At 39.4% G+C, this 15,000-nt stretch overlaps 1 protein-coding gene and 2 long non-coding RNA genes across 5 annotated transcripts in view; 1 reads left to right on the top strand and 2 right to left on the bottom strand.

The window, feature by feature from the left end:
• LOC109820309 overlaps positions 2,615-15,000 on the top strand; it is a 39,542-nt gene continuing 27,156 nt past the window's right edge. For all 3 annotated transcript variants that reach the window (XR_002241800.1, XR_002241799.1, XR_002241798.1), the window contains exons 1-3: positions 2,615-2,867; positions 3,035-3,115; positions 3,887-3,972. This is a non-coding gene — a long non-coding RNA (uncharacterized LOC109820309). The remainder of the gene's footprint in view (positions 2,868-3,034; positions 3,116-3,886; positions 3,973-15,000) is intronic.
• On the bottom strand, positions 8,490-9,318 carry LOC109820308. Its single transcript, XM_020386438.1, has 2 exons — positions 9,001-9,318; positions 8,490-8,912 (listed from the first exon to the last, which is right to left on the bottom strand). Exons 1-2 carry the CDS (start codon positions 9,235-9,237, stop codon positions 8,838-8,840), a joined length of 312 nt encoding a protein of 103 aa, XP_020242027.1. The 5' UTR covers positions 9,238-9,318; the 3' UTR covers positions 8,490-8,837.
• Positions 9,571-10,428, bottom strand: LOC109820310. The gene is made up of 3 exons (XR_002241801.1): positions 10,281-10,428; positions 9,721-10,144; positions 9,571-9,602 (listed from the first exon to the last, which is right to left on the bottom strand). It is a non-coding gene; the product is annotated as an uncharacterized LOC109820310 (long non-coding RNA).

The raw sequence follows: 15,000 nt of genomic DNA, 5'->3' as shown, positions 1-15,000 counted from the left end.
AATAAAGATTACAACTTTTTTAAACAACACACGAACCCTATTTATTAGTCTCTGTTTACATGAGATCATTGCTTGTGCCGAGGACGCGTTAGTCCGTGGACCGTCACAGATCAGATCCAGTTGACAGAATTATTGATCAGAGCTCTCACTTTACGAAGGAAGCAATCGCTGAAGTATTAATCTCGACCAAGCGAAATCAATACTCTTCTCAAGAGTAAGACCAAGCCTAATCTCAAGGAAGAGGCTACGGGGTTTCAGATCCTTCGAATTCCTCCTTCTTTATGCCGTGATTCGCCAAGATCTGTTAGCCCTCTCTGAAATTCGTAGATCACTCTTCAGTTTGACAGCACCTCACCTTCAAATATTAGATCTGGAGAAATAAGCCCCTAGGCTTGTATTTATAGGGCTTTAGATGCGTGGTATTTGGATAATAACAAAGGATTTGGCCCTATCTTCAGTTGACAATGACCTAACCACGCTTAGAAATGAAGAAATCCCGAGAAAACCTATCAAAACGTGCTTTTGGATACCGATGAGCGGGACAAACACTGGTGACCCGCGTAAGTGCGAGACACCATTTGGTGTCCTACAGTCACGCAGGACACCAGTTGGTGTCTTGTAGCTGCGCGAGACACTAGTTGGTGTTCCGTTGTAGGCATTCAAAAATACCAAATCTCAAAATATGAGAAGGATGGTCAAGAAAACGAACATCATCTCAATCAGAGACGAGGTTTGTCGTTTAGTGAAGATCAACCTCGAGAACACAGGTTATTGAGCAGTAAAACTCGACAACAAATAGTGAAGATCGTAATTGGAAACGAGGTTTGACATTCATCTTCGAAGGATGAGGTTCGTCAGTGAAGATAAAACTCATCGTTGGATTTGAAGCTCGTCAGTGAAGACAAGGTTCATTTAAGGGAAAGTCATCAGGTTTACTACACAGTTAGTTCCAGCTATTGAAGATGAAGTTCGTTGGTGAAGATAAAATTCGTCAGACGAAGTCAGTGAAGACAAAATTCGTCAGAAGAAGCTTATTTACTTCAAAGTACACTTTGTAAGATGAACCTCGCTACGTAACGAGGCTCGTCTTACATGGAAAACCTCGTTTCAATTAAAGATGAAGTTTGTTGTCCACGAGAGATTTAGCTGTAATGGCTTCGAAGACTTAGTCAGCCACGTGTGCTAATCTTCAAGAGCACGTTATGACGTGCGCTGATTTGGAGGAGGTAGTTATGCCCCTCTACCCGTGATCTTAGCACGTCAGTTACGTGCTTAAATGCTATAAATAGCCATGGATGGCTACATGGATAAGGGTTGGAAATTTTTGACTTAGACTTCAAGAAGCATCGGAGATCAGAGTTTCTGTGTACGGATCCGTAGTTCGAACTTTGATTCTAGCCGGCTAACAAACGTGAGAAACTTTAGCGATCTTGTCTTGATCGTCAACGGGAAACAACCTCGACTCAAGCATCAAGGGAAGCATCCTTTCGCTACCAAGAACCCACGTTAAACAAAGAGAAGCTGAATTAATTTTCTCTTCATCTGTAATCGAGAGAGAGCGTGAGTGATTGTAAGGGTTTCGTACCAAGCGATCGAACCTATTTCTTAAAACAAGAGAATCAATCCAACATCAATTTTTTGACCCTACACCCACAGTCACGCGGGACACCATTTGGTGTCCTATAGCCGCGCGAGACACCACTTGGTGTCCTATAGCCGTGCGGGATAGCTCGGGACTTAGCCATATTTTGGCCTTCTGAACTTGTTTTTAGGCGCTCATTAGCTTCTATACTGCATTGGATGACCTTCTTTAATTCAGATAATCCCCTCTGACTTGGATGATGACGTTCATCATCTTCGCTTAGTCTTGAACTATGTGTGAGAACTCATAGGTATTTTTTGATGCCTACAGATACCCCCTCCAAAGTGTTTCAGTCTCATTCTTTTATAGAATTTATAGAAGAGCCTAAAATACTTTAGCTATGATACGCCCAATCTTCAACTCTTGGATTTCTTCAGCTTTCAGTCTATTCGTTAATTTATTAAATAGCTAGAATTTTTCTGGTACTGCATTTATCATCTGACCATTGTCGAAATCATGAATTGAGACTGGTGTGTTGATGTCTGAATTAGCTCATGTCGTTGAATAGACTTTGAACTGATCATCTTTGTCGGGAATTTGTACCTGAATATGATCGAACTCCCTGAAATAATTCTTTCCATTTGAACAATCATCCTGAGACTTATTCTGGCAAAAATCACTAACGTGCTAACCGACATTGACTTTCGCTGTAACGTGTTGACCGGCATTAACATAGTTATACTCGTATGTCTGCTGGAGTCTATAAAGTTTAAGATCTTAAAGCATTAGAGCGGAGAGGACCAGTTTATACTCATATACATATGAAAATACCCCTAAAACTCCTACACGTGCAAGACAGTCTTAGGTGTCTCATACACATGCAAGACAGTCTGATATGTCTCGTACGTGTACGAGATAGCCTTAGGTGTCTCATACACATGTGAGACATTCTGAGCTGTCTCGCACATGTGCGAGACAGCCCAAGCTGTTTTGGTGAGTTCGGAGGGTCGGGTTTCCCCTTTCTTTATTTTAATCTCTTCAGTGTTCTTCTCCTACCCGACTCCCTCCAAAAATTCCAGTCTTCTTCCCTAAATCAAACTCTTCTCACAACCCTTTATAAGAGTTTTGAATCTTCCTTCCCCCTTCTCTTTAAATCCATCGACTTAGTCTTGATTCTTTGATTTGGACAAAAGCTAACATAGGGTTTCTGTTTGCTGAGATCTCTTGAACCTAAGCTTCTCGTTGAGGTTCGCTAGCTTTGAACTCCATACATCTTCGGTTCCAGGTGAGGCTCACTCCCATAGCCACAATGTTGTATGGAGCTATTCCCCAAATCCCAAATTTCAAAAGAGGATTAAAACCTTAATTTGAATTTTAAGATTGGACTTTGAGGGCGGCCTTGTTTCTGCGTTAATTGCATTGTAACCTTGATTTCTTTCTTAAACTCAACAGGAGCTGACACCCATCATTAGTATTCGACGAATTTTGAGGCTCCCTTGCAATCTTTCACCGATTCTTAGCTTCTTCATCGAGGTAAAAAAACTCTTTCATTTTTATGAAAGCTTGGTCTTTTACTCAATTATTGTTTGGGAATTGAGTTTAATTTGGTTCTGGGAACCAAAACTTGAGATGTTTGGTTATGGACAGTTTGGTTTATTCTCTTGCATTCCTTGATTTGAAACTTTAATTTAGTTTTGCATGAGAACCGAGCTTTTGGCTTTAATCGTGGGTATCACGCGATGTTCTTGATTCATTTTCTTTGCTTAGCATGGCCAATCCACTTGCTTGACTTGTGTAAGAACCACGCCTCTTAGCTTAACCCTCGCGTAAGAATTGAGCTTGTATTCGCTCTTTGGTTCTATTCCCAACCATGAATTGAAGCTCTTAACTTAATTGTACGAGGGATATAATAGAGACCCTTGTATGCACGAATTTGGCCGAACTTAGGCTTGTAATCCTAGGGCTTTTAGTCGTGTACGAGAATCAGATTAGTAGGAATGTTGAGCTTTCTTGTTTGGCCACGTGCACGTCTTGAACCAAAACTCTGAGATATTTGGCTTGATTTGTTGCACGATCTGTTATGGATGAAAATCAACCGAAAGCTTCATGTTATCGCATTGGCCTCATGTATTTGCCTTCCCATTGTATAACCTAAATTAGGCCTATCACGTAGGTTTAATTGGACATTTAACCAAAATATCTTATTTTCATAGAATTTCAGTTAAATCTCACAATTTCCTTTTTAATAACTAATCTATGCTTCCTCGATTCTCGATATAACTAAACTGTTAGTTTCTATTGCAGATTAGCTAAGTCGACGAGGAGATCACGTATTCCGAGGTGTCGCTCGACCACTGAGTCACCTGAGAGGGAGCCTCTGTCTTTCGCAGGTAAACTTTTATAAATTTCTACTTGTGAATTTAATATTAGCATATCAGGTTGTATAATGCATCCTCGCATTGTTCTCCTTGGTGAGGTAATTGGGAAGAGCTGACATCCTCCTTCGTGAGGGTCGATGCTTCACAGATGTATTTTTCTTGGTCAAAACGCGTCTTAATCAATTTGGGGTGATTTCCTATTGTATTATACTTCGAAGGACGGGTATATTATCATATTATTCATGTGACAATGTACGTCGTGCTTCGTGTGTATAATGCAATTTAAATCGTCTCGCCTAGTTAATAAGCACCTTTCCTTTTTTCTTAGAAATTCATATGAATATGTTATGTATTATATCCTCACTTTGTTCTCCTTGGTGAGGCAATTTGGAAGAGCCGACATCCTCCTTTGTGAGGGTTAACGCTTAACAGATACATTTTGCTTGGTCAAAACGCATCTTAAAGCAATATAGGGTGATTTCATGCTATATCGCGTTTCGTAGGATGGGGTATATCGTTATGCTATTCGCATGACAATATACGTTATCCTATGTGTACGTGATATGGTTGAGATCGTCTTGCCAATTACAAGGTAATGACTCTATCTCACGGACTTGTGAGATGAGTTCAACGTCTTGTATTGCCTTAATACATTCTTGCAACCTCGTTTAACAAACACAAGTTATTCATTTCAGTTGAATTCCCTTCGAACGCATTCTCTCCTTTTGAGGTCGACAGTCGTAGGGGTGGACATTATGCTAATGCTAATGATCCAATGTTAATCCTGCCCACTCCTCAATTTGCTTTAGACATTCTTGAGGAATTCTCTCGATTGGTGCGAGAGGGGCATCATCATACTTTGCGTTGGCTAATTACCGACACATCCCTTGTAGATAACGAGGATCCAATCTAGCCTTCAAGGAAGATGGATTATTTTTTTGGAGACTCCATTGAAGATCCGGCTGTATCTCTAAAGGATGAGTAATGGTTACATAAGGACATGGTAGGCTACTTATATCTTCCACCAATCCCTCGTCACCGCCAACTGATAGAATTGCGAAAGCAAGCGGTGACACAAGAAATATCATGGAATCTAAAAGAGGATCACACTCATGTCCATTGCGGGTATATCACCAACAAAGCACTCCCAGGCTCAAGCGACATCATGTTATAGGGTTACATCCCGGGGTGTTGGGGTTGGATGAGCCACCCCGTGGTGAATTACTCATAGTTGCCAACACTGTAAGGAATCACCTTGCTGCATTACGGCGAGAGTTACCCGCTGTGGTCACCGATGCTACGGTTGGTCTCACTCTTCGGATAAACTTTGGTGGGCAAGGTTGACCTGAAAGCGGGTAGGTTGTATGAAGCCATCTATGATATAAAGTACGGATTGCCAATTAGCGTTCACCATTTCTTGGCACTGATAGAGCTCTATAATCCAGACTCTAACACTTTCATAACCAGACACGGAGAGTTAGGGCTGCCCCTCCATGAGATGTTTAAAGTTTCTGGCTTGCCAATGGGTGAGATGTCGTACCAGGAGTATTTCCCTCCTAATCGAGAGCTGGAGCAGTTGAAGGCCCATATGTTGGCTAAATTTGATACATTTTGGGAGCTTACTTGTCACTATCGGATGGCACTGGTAGGAGTTAACCCAATAACAAAGAAGAAATCGTCCCAAATAAGTCTGAAGCAGTTCTCCAGCTATTTATTCAAAATTTTGGATAAACCTGATGAGGCTGTTCATGAATTGAAGCCATTAACTCCTTCATAGGTCAACAAGTTGATCACAAGGTCTGGTGCCCGCTCTTATACTAATACCAGTGCCGAAAGTATGTAGGTGTCAAAAATTGCCTATGGGTTCCCGTACGTAGCTCAAGACAAAGAGAAGATGATGAACATCATTATATGAATCAAGAAGAATTATCTAATGTCATAGAGAAGCTAACAAATGTACGAAGCAAGTTGATAAAGCATACAAATCAACGAGATTGTACAATAACGAAGAAGCGACTCGACCTGGGGTTACGTTTCACCCACAAAGGAGTAAGCATCACTCGTGTCTTGCTCATTCTATAGGTGTATTACCTATGGAAAGTTGTATAGATCTTCACAAGCTTTCTAATTCACCTTGGATAACTTTATTCCAAGGTCGGACGAGAGAGTTAGAGCTAAAATACCCAAGATAGTTCAGACTGTTTCGCACCTGTGAGACACCAATTGTGTCTCACACATTTTGCCCACGATATGATTTGAATATGAAGAATCTCAAAAGATAAAAGTTGTAGGTCTCTTTGTTAGCTTTCTAACACATTTTTAATCATCTCATTTCGAGTTTAGATGAAAGAGTTAAGACTAAAATATCCAAGACAATCCAAGCTATCTCAGACATGTGCGAGACAGTCGAAGTGACTCGTGCCTAGGTCAGCTCCCGACGTGTTTTTTGATAATATTAGCTTCTAGAACTCCTTGAGGTCATCCATAAATATGTTGGGTTATCTTTAAATATGTGGAAGCTATTACACAATAAAAAACCCACATAAATGGATAATAATGGTTGTTCTTCGACCCTATCCACAAACACGACATTTAAAATCTATAAATACACCCCTAACACCCTCATAAAGGCAGATCTGAAGGGAGCCACGAATTCCCTAATTCCTTGGTCTTGATCTCGAGAAGAGTCGTAATCTCGCTTGGTCGAGATTATCACTTTAGCGATTACTTCTTTTGTGAAGTAAGAGCTTTAAATAATCACTCTGTCAACCGAATCTGATCTACGATGGTCCACGGATAAACCCCGGTACAGGCAAAGTTTTCTCACAAACAGAGGCTAATAAATAGAAACTGAGTGTTGTTTCAAGGAGATTGTAATTTTATATTTTCATTGTGTTAGAAGATCTTATAAAAAGATTAACTTTCTATTTATTTGAGTTTATTATAATGACTGAAGTTGTAATAGATTCAAGACAATAAAAATAGTAATTTCTGAACCGAACACGCTAGCGACCACAGTGGGAGCCAACAGTCTCATCATCGAGGCTGTCATGCCGCAACCGAAGATCAAGGTCCCGGTTGATTCAGAAGTCGAGTACAAGTTCGACGAAGCTAAATTTGAGGAATATTTCTCCTCGTCTTCATCAAAATATCCTCTCCCTGCAAGTGCGTAAAGATCCCATCTTTGAAGGAGGCGTATTCGTTGATGAATGCTACAAATAACTATGCTCGCCATAACTCCTCTCCAATCAAGGTATGCCAACTCTGACGAAGAGGGCTCCTTAGAGACGGCGCCAATGCCGAGCTCGTCAAACTACTAAGACTTTAGAATTAGTCGATGGAGTTCGCTACTACGTAGACTTAGAGTCTAGGAAGCGTCATTCAATCCAGTCGCCTCAATGGAAAGTTGCTAACAAATCCTCTAAGTCGTCGATGAAAGAATGAATCCTTGTCAAAAGGAATCGTTCAACCTTGAAGGAGCACATCCAAAAGTGACGTGCACGTGCCGCATGCGGGCGTGCCTTTATGCGAAAAGCTTAAGGCATGCGGAAGGAAGAGGAGGTAAAAAAGCCACTGAAATCCAAACAAGTCTGTGTGTAGAAGGCCGAAACAACACCGAAATCAACTCCGTCGGCCTCCTAGCCTACTCATCTTGCTCCCGCACCTCCGGCGAAGCCCTACGGCAGCGTGGATCTATCCAAATTTAAGATTCTGATGAAAGATCATCTGGGTCCTCTACCTAAAGATCGAGGCAAAGCTTCGGTGAATAAAACCCGAGTAGTTCCTTAGGCTGGGGGTCGTACAAACACTCCCGTCAAGCCAAAGGTCGCTCAAAGGTGTTCTGCCGCCTCTAAACAAATTGGGGCACCTCATAGTACGTGTTCGTGCACCGTGCATAAAAGGACTCATGACATTCATTACCTAGGGGTTCGTATTGGAACCCAGGAGCCCGTTAAGACCTCACGCTCGCAAGGGGGTGGTTATAAATGTACGACTCCCGATACGACCCTGGATCATTCAAAGGAGACAACGAATCATCCCAAGAATGCTCTTCATCCTAAAAAGAAAACGTGTTCGTCAAAAAACAACGTTATACTTGGGGTATCATACCAACAAGCGATGGATTGCTCCAATGACCTGCACCATCAGGCTAGGGTGTGAACAAATACCAAAAGAAGGATGTCCAAGAAACTAGCGAAACTAGCTCTCACACTAGTAGAAAAACGATCAACCTAGACGGAAATTTCCGTCTAGGTTGATTGCAATTCCGTCTAGATTGATCAATCTAGACGGAAGTCAACCTAGACGGAATAAAGAATTCCGTCCGGGTTGGAAACCCAGACGGAATTCCGTTCGGGTTGGCAACCCAGATGGAATTCCGTCCGGGTTGGCAACCCAGACGGAATTCCCGTCTGGGTTGCCAACCCGGACGGAATTCCGTCTGGGTTGCCAACCCAGACGGAAATTCCGTCTGGGTTGGTTTTTTACAACCTAGACGGAAATTCCGTCTAGGTTGACTCAATCTAGACGGAATTCCGTCTAGATTGCCTTTTTTCAGGAAAAAAAAGTAATAAAAATTTGTATTTCCCTGTACAATTACATTAATAAATCCAGAAAATACTGTACACGCCACATTCAACCATCCAATCATAATCAAAATTCATAACAATTCCATTCAAAAACATCTATATAACCAAATCCAACACATTGTACAAATCCAACCATCCACTTCAAAATATACATCAATCAGTTCCGTCTAAAACACATCCAACAACATATATACCAACAATGCCAGTGACTAAGATATGATACACGACATGAATAAATGTAGTGTTATAACAAATAAAACTGTTTATTGCATTAAAAATAAAAAAACCTCATCCATCGTCGTCGGCGGGGGTATCTCTATCCCGATTACGAGAACGGGTGCTGCTCCCTCCAATATCTCCACTCTGAATGTTTAATTGAATAATCATTATGTGGTGTTTGATAACATATTAGATAAAAATAAATTTATAAATATAAGAAAAAATAAGGTACCTGAGCACTACTCTGTCTAGCGCCGGAATTATCGCCAATCGAGCTAATGATCCGTATGACACCACCATACGCGCTACAAGGAATAGCACCGTCTAAATATTGTATAACATACCCCATGAGATCGTCCATAGAGTTCGCCGTCAGCGCAACTCTAGTCATCTCATTAGTCACTTGAATATGCAGCTCCGGGTCAATTTTGTCAATCAGATACGCAGAGATACGTGCGACAAATGGCATAGCCTGGAAACTGCTTGTGGCTGCTCTCGTCGATGTAGATGGTGTGGAGGATGTTGTGGACGATCTGATGCTTATACCAGATGAAGCTCTGACACCATGCAGAGGATATCTTCCTCTCCTATTATTAGGGAGAAATAAATATTAAACTTTGCTCTCAAATTCAATAATGGTAAACAAATATAAATAGTATGTAGTATTCAAATTGATTCGATTTTTCACCATCCTTACCTATTATGACCCATCAGGTTCTGTGTGAGATTGATGTTCTCCTCTGCAGAAAGCATGTGAGGGTCTGGCTCGGTTTGTTCCTCCTCCTGCGAAATGTACACAGATGCAGCCTCCTTGGATGCAGTCTCAAATCCCTCCTAAAGCACAAATTTATAGTTAATTCAAGATAATGACCATATTATTTGTGTTCTCGTTTCCTCGTAATGTTAACAAAATAGAATTAATAATACTACTCAAGATATGTATAAGTCTCACCACTAACTCGAGATTTGCCGTGATCTTATCCCGATTCCTCTCATCACCCCTATATTGTTCACGAAAAGTACCATATGCCGCTCTGGCCCTCAAGTGTATCGGCATTAATGATTTCCCCTGTCATATTATAAATTATGAGATTTCATAATCATACTAAACATTAAGATGCTGGGTAAGATGGATACCTGCATCGGGGGATGGTTCTGGTGCTGCATCAGAGGGGCCGGGTGATGAATATCTAGCATCTACAACAAATGAACACTATGAGCTAGATAACTAAAAATTTATAAAACATGTTAAAGTATTAATTAATTTTTATACCTGCATCCGGAGATGGTAGTGGATCATCAGCACCACTACCTGGGGTGATACTCCGTGAGCGATCACCCTCCAGGTCAAAGAGCCTCCTCATCCTCCTCCTCATCTGCAAATATAATAAAGACAATCGTTATGAAAAAATTGTATACATGCTCATGAGATATGTTGTTATGAAATGCATTATTGTTTTTATTATGATAAGATAAAAATCGATAATGTGGTGTAACATATCAGGTTCATACCTACATCCAGCGCCACATTCTGTGCGTAAGAGAATTCTTACCAAACATCATCAGATGAACCGATTGGTTTACTATAATTATCTTCACTTTCTTCAATATTTTTTTCATTGTTATTAGGAAGAACAACAGATCTTGGCTCCTTGTACAAAACCACCCAATCATACATGACATTCGGATCTTTCACATAGAAGCACTGATCAGCTTGTTCTGCGAAAATGAATTTCTCATCCGTATATACTTCTCGGTGAAGATTGACTAGTGTAAATCCATAATGATCCTTTTGCTTTTTTGCAGGACACCACCGAACCTTGAACATCGTGTAAGTACATTGTTTTGGTTTACCAAACCCGTAAATTACCTCAACGATATCTTCTAATTGGCCATAATATAATATGTCAGCTAGAATTGGATTCTGATCTCTTATACTTGAAAAACATTCTTGAGCAAATAAACCCATGACCCCACTGTTCTGGGTTACCCTCCTATCATCGGTCTCTAGCGTTCGAAATTTATATCCATTGACCAAATGCTCATTATAACGTCTCACTTCCATGGATAATAATTTCATCTGGTAATGTAGTATCATCAAGAAGTGATTTTTCAACCTAAGACAAACAATTTGAGAATATTTAGGCGATGTTATATTATGAATGTTCAATAATTAATTGTAAAACACTTACATCAAATCTTAACCAATCAGAAAATTCTTTCTTATGTCTTTACTGAATATTGTGCGCTGCATTCCTACCGGTTGTTTCATTCTTAAGCTTCTCTAGATGTTGCCTATATAAACAATATATAAATTTGTATTGATAAACTATATATAAAATGAATATTTCTCATCTATATTACAGATTTTCTTTGTTACCTTCGATAGTCTTCGAACATATCAAGGTTTTCCAACACATATGCATGAATTTGATCTAAGAGAGATCTCGGGTATTTTTCACGCTTCCTCTCCTTTTGAGGTGCTTGAGATGTGGTTTTCTTCTTACGCATGTAACGTGATGCAAACACAAAGCATTCGTTAGCCACGTATCCTTCAGCTATCGAGCCCTCGAGACGAGCTCGATTGCGAACATTGTTTTTCATGCAGCCTAAGTATCTTATAATCATAAAAGTTAATTATTAGCACGGTAATTTGAAAAACGCGTATACAATTAATAAATATAAGAAAAATCATAAATTACCTTTCAATCGGATACATCCAACGATAAGTAACAGGACCGGCGATTCTAGCCTCTCTTGCAAGATGCTGGGTAAGATGGACCATAATTGTAAAAAATGAAGGAGGGAATATTACTTCCATATTGCATAGAGTAACTCGGACATCGGCTTCAAGTTTCTTAAAGTCATCTACATCTATGACTTTAGAGCATAATTTTCTGAAAAATCCACAATACTCAATAATAATCTTCGACGCTTCTTTATCCATATTGGTTACGGATTGCAACAGGGAGCAATTGATGAGAAGAACGTGATAATCATGTGTCTTCAGACCTAAGAGTTTTCTCTCTTGCACCTGGACATTATTTGAAATGTTAGCAGAGTAACCATCCGGCGACTTTACCGATTTGAGAATTTCACAAACTCGTTGAATCTGCTCATTTGACATTGTAACACGAGACGGAGGAAACTTTAATTTTTTAAGGCCAACGTCTTGAGCTTGCAAATCATTTCGGATATTCAAAGCAGTCAGATCTTGGCGCGCCCGTAGATCATCCTTCGACTTGTTTGCATCTTGTAGGAGAGTTGATACTATGTTATCACATATATTTTTCTCAATATGCATAACATCTAAGTTGTGTCGGATTTTTAGATTCTGCCAGTAAGGTAGCTGAAAGAAGATACTAAATTTAGTCCATCCTCTAGGTAATGTTTGGGCTTCGTCCTCAACTTGCATTTTACGGACCTTTCGCTTACGCTTCAATGGCTTTTTTAACTTTAAGTAATCTCTTACTCCGAGCGTGTTAAATTTAGAATAGCGTTTTTTCCCAAACACAACTTTTGGAAACCCCTCAAGTAATTGAACGATCTCAGTACCTGTCAGTTGACGCGGCTTCATTCTTTTCTCAACTGTACCATCAAACTTAGCTGATAATTTTCTGTACTTATGACTCAAGGGCAACCACCTTCGATTAAACCAATAACAACTCTTTCGGCTATGTGGTAATTGAATAGCTTCAAATTCTGGACCACATACAGGACAAGCACACTTGCCCTTCGTAGAGTACCCTGACAGATTAGCATAAGCTGGAAAATCATTAATCGTCCATAGTAGAATAGCACGTAATCTAAACGACTCTTTTAAATGGGCATCATATGCTAAAATACCCTCAGACCATAATTGTTTTAGCTCATCAATTAGAGGCTCTAAGTAGACATCAATATCATTTCCCGGAGCATGCTTACCGGGTATCAGTAATGAAAGTATCATAAACGGCTGTTTCATACAAAGCAATGGAGGTAAATTATATGGCATTAATACAACTGGCCACGTAGACCAGCCAGAGCTCATTACCCCAAATGGATTGAATCCGTCGCTTGATAGACCCAATCTTACATTTCTGCAATCTTCGGCAAAACGAGGATAAATTTTATCAACATGCTTCCAAGCTAAAGCATCAGCAGGATGTCTCAATTTACCATCGTCTACTCGATCATCCTTATGCCACCTCATATTCTTTGCCGTTTCCTTGTTCATGTATAATCTTCGCAATCTAGGAGCCAATGGAAAATGTCGAAGCACTTTGACTGGAATTTTCTTCTGTGTTATCCCTGTCTCCGTTGTAATCCTTGTTGAAGAATTTGTGCGCTGTTTCCACCTAGAAACTCCACATGTCGGACACTCTTGAAGGTCTTTATTGGCTTTGTGGTACAAAATACAATCATTCGGACATGCATCAATCTTATTATAATCAAGACCCAGAGCAGAGACAATCTTCTCAGCTTGATAAGTTGTTTGGGGTATGCTATTCTCTCCTCCAGGGATTACAGTCCGAAGCAAATCAAGAAGCATTTCAAAATAATTATCTGACATACCGCTAAGTGTCTTAATATGAAGGAGTTTCAGCATAAATGAAAATCTGGAGTACTCGGTACATCCCTCATATAAGTCCTTTTCACTATCTTCTAGTAGCTCCATTATTCGCTTTATTTCTGCGGAGGAATGCATATCATCAATATTTTCGACACTCGCGACACCTCCTACCTCTTCGGCTTCAACTTCGTTATCATCTTCACTTTTGTCTCCAATATCATCCTCGACATTATCATCAACATCATATTCTGTAGGTCGAGGAAAAATATCATTCAACAATGTTTCTGTGTCATCTATTCGTTGGCCACCGGACGTACCAACATGCATATTTGGATCATCATCTTCAGTGATACCCTCCCCATGCCAGTTCCAGTATTTATATTTCTCATCAAAACCTGATTTTATTAGGTGAATCCGTATATCATTTCTATTCAGCAGCTTCAAATTCCTACACCTACAACAAGGACAGTACATAGCACCGCTTCTTAAATTTCTCGGATTCATTTCCGCATAACGCATGAAGGCTTCACATCCCTCCTTGTATCGTGTGTCATGAAATCTACGATGCCTAGGGATATCTATCCATGATTTATCAGGAATTATCCTCATCTGTAAATTATATATAAATATTAAATACGATTAGTCTCACAACTACTAATACATCCATTACTCTTATACATTCAACACACATCAAACATACGTTCATATATCATTTAACAATATGAATATTTATCTACATAAAATATATATAAAACATACGTAAAAACTAATTACACTAATCTTGCGGCTGTCATAGGAAGACTTCTATCCATTAAGAATATAGTAGTGCCTACATCCAACTTCATATACTTTGTATATTTTCATTTCTTGAAAATTTCGGCAGCACCTACCCGCTGTTCTCCCTGTACACTGTGCGGATGTTATTATGCGTATCAGTAATAACCCGAAACGCAGAACAACATACGCTTATTGTACACGGAGAACAACGAATAGGTGCTGCCAAAACTTTCAAGAATGAAAATATACAAAGTATACAAAGTTGGATGTATGCACTACTATATTCCTAACCCGTCCGAGAAGGACAGATCCAATAATTACGAATTTCAGTACCAATTTTTTATTCCTATAATATAAAATAAACGCTCATTTTTGGGAGAAAACTTCGTCTCCTACCCAAATCTGAGTCGTATATCATATATTATAAGTCCAAATAATTGGATGTAATTATTGGACGGAAGTCTAGGGATAACGTTATTTTTTTATTCACCTAAATTGGATTATAACACATTATAAAAATTTATAATGTGTTATATATCACTCTATTTTTTACAAAAAATTATTTCACATATTTTCACATCACAAACTTAAATAATCACACATACTTATAGCACGAATGAAACTTAAATGAGTTAGGGTTTATAAGTGTTTAAAACTCAATAATGATAACTAGTGTTGTTCAAATGAATTAACATGTATTTAATTAAGTTAGGATTTTCAGAATTGAACTCGTTTATTTTTCAACATAATTAGGGTTTTTAACCAAATTCAACAATAATTAATAATAAAATTAAAATTTCTAAAGCTCAGTAGAAAAATCATACCTTTTAAACTGATTCAACAACGGACACGCCGGGGAGGCTCGGGAGGGTGGAGGTCGGGAGGGGGGGCTGCCGATTGAAG

Source organism: Asparagus officinalis, chromosome 8, assembly GCF_001876935.1.
Source record: "Asparagus officinalis chromosome 8, Aspof.V1, whole genome shotgun sequence".
NCBI lineage: Eukaryota > Viridiplantae > Streptophyta > Magnoliopsida > Asparagales > Asparagaceae > Asparagus > Asparagus officinalis.
The sequence above is the reverse complement of the archived record's forward strand: the minus strand, read 5'-3'. Positions and strand labels throughout refer to the sequence as shown.

What these genes read in the sequence shown, in the direction of transcription:
- LOC109820308 (XM_020386438.1), bottom strand. Translation starts at nt 9,237, where the DNA reads ATGCCATTTGTCGCACGTATCTCTGCGTATCTGATTGACAAAATTGAC. An exon ending in CTAGACAGAGTAGTGCTCAG is followed by an intron (nt 8,913 to 9,000) that starts GTACCTTATTTT and finishes TTAAACATTCAG; the next exon opens with AGTGGAGATATTGGAGGGAG.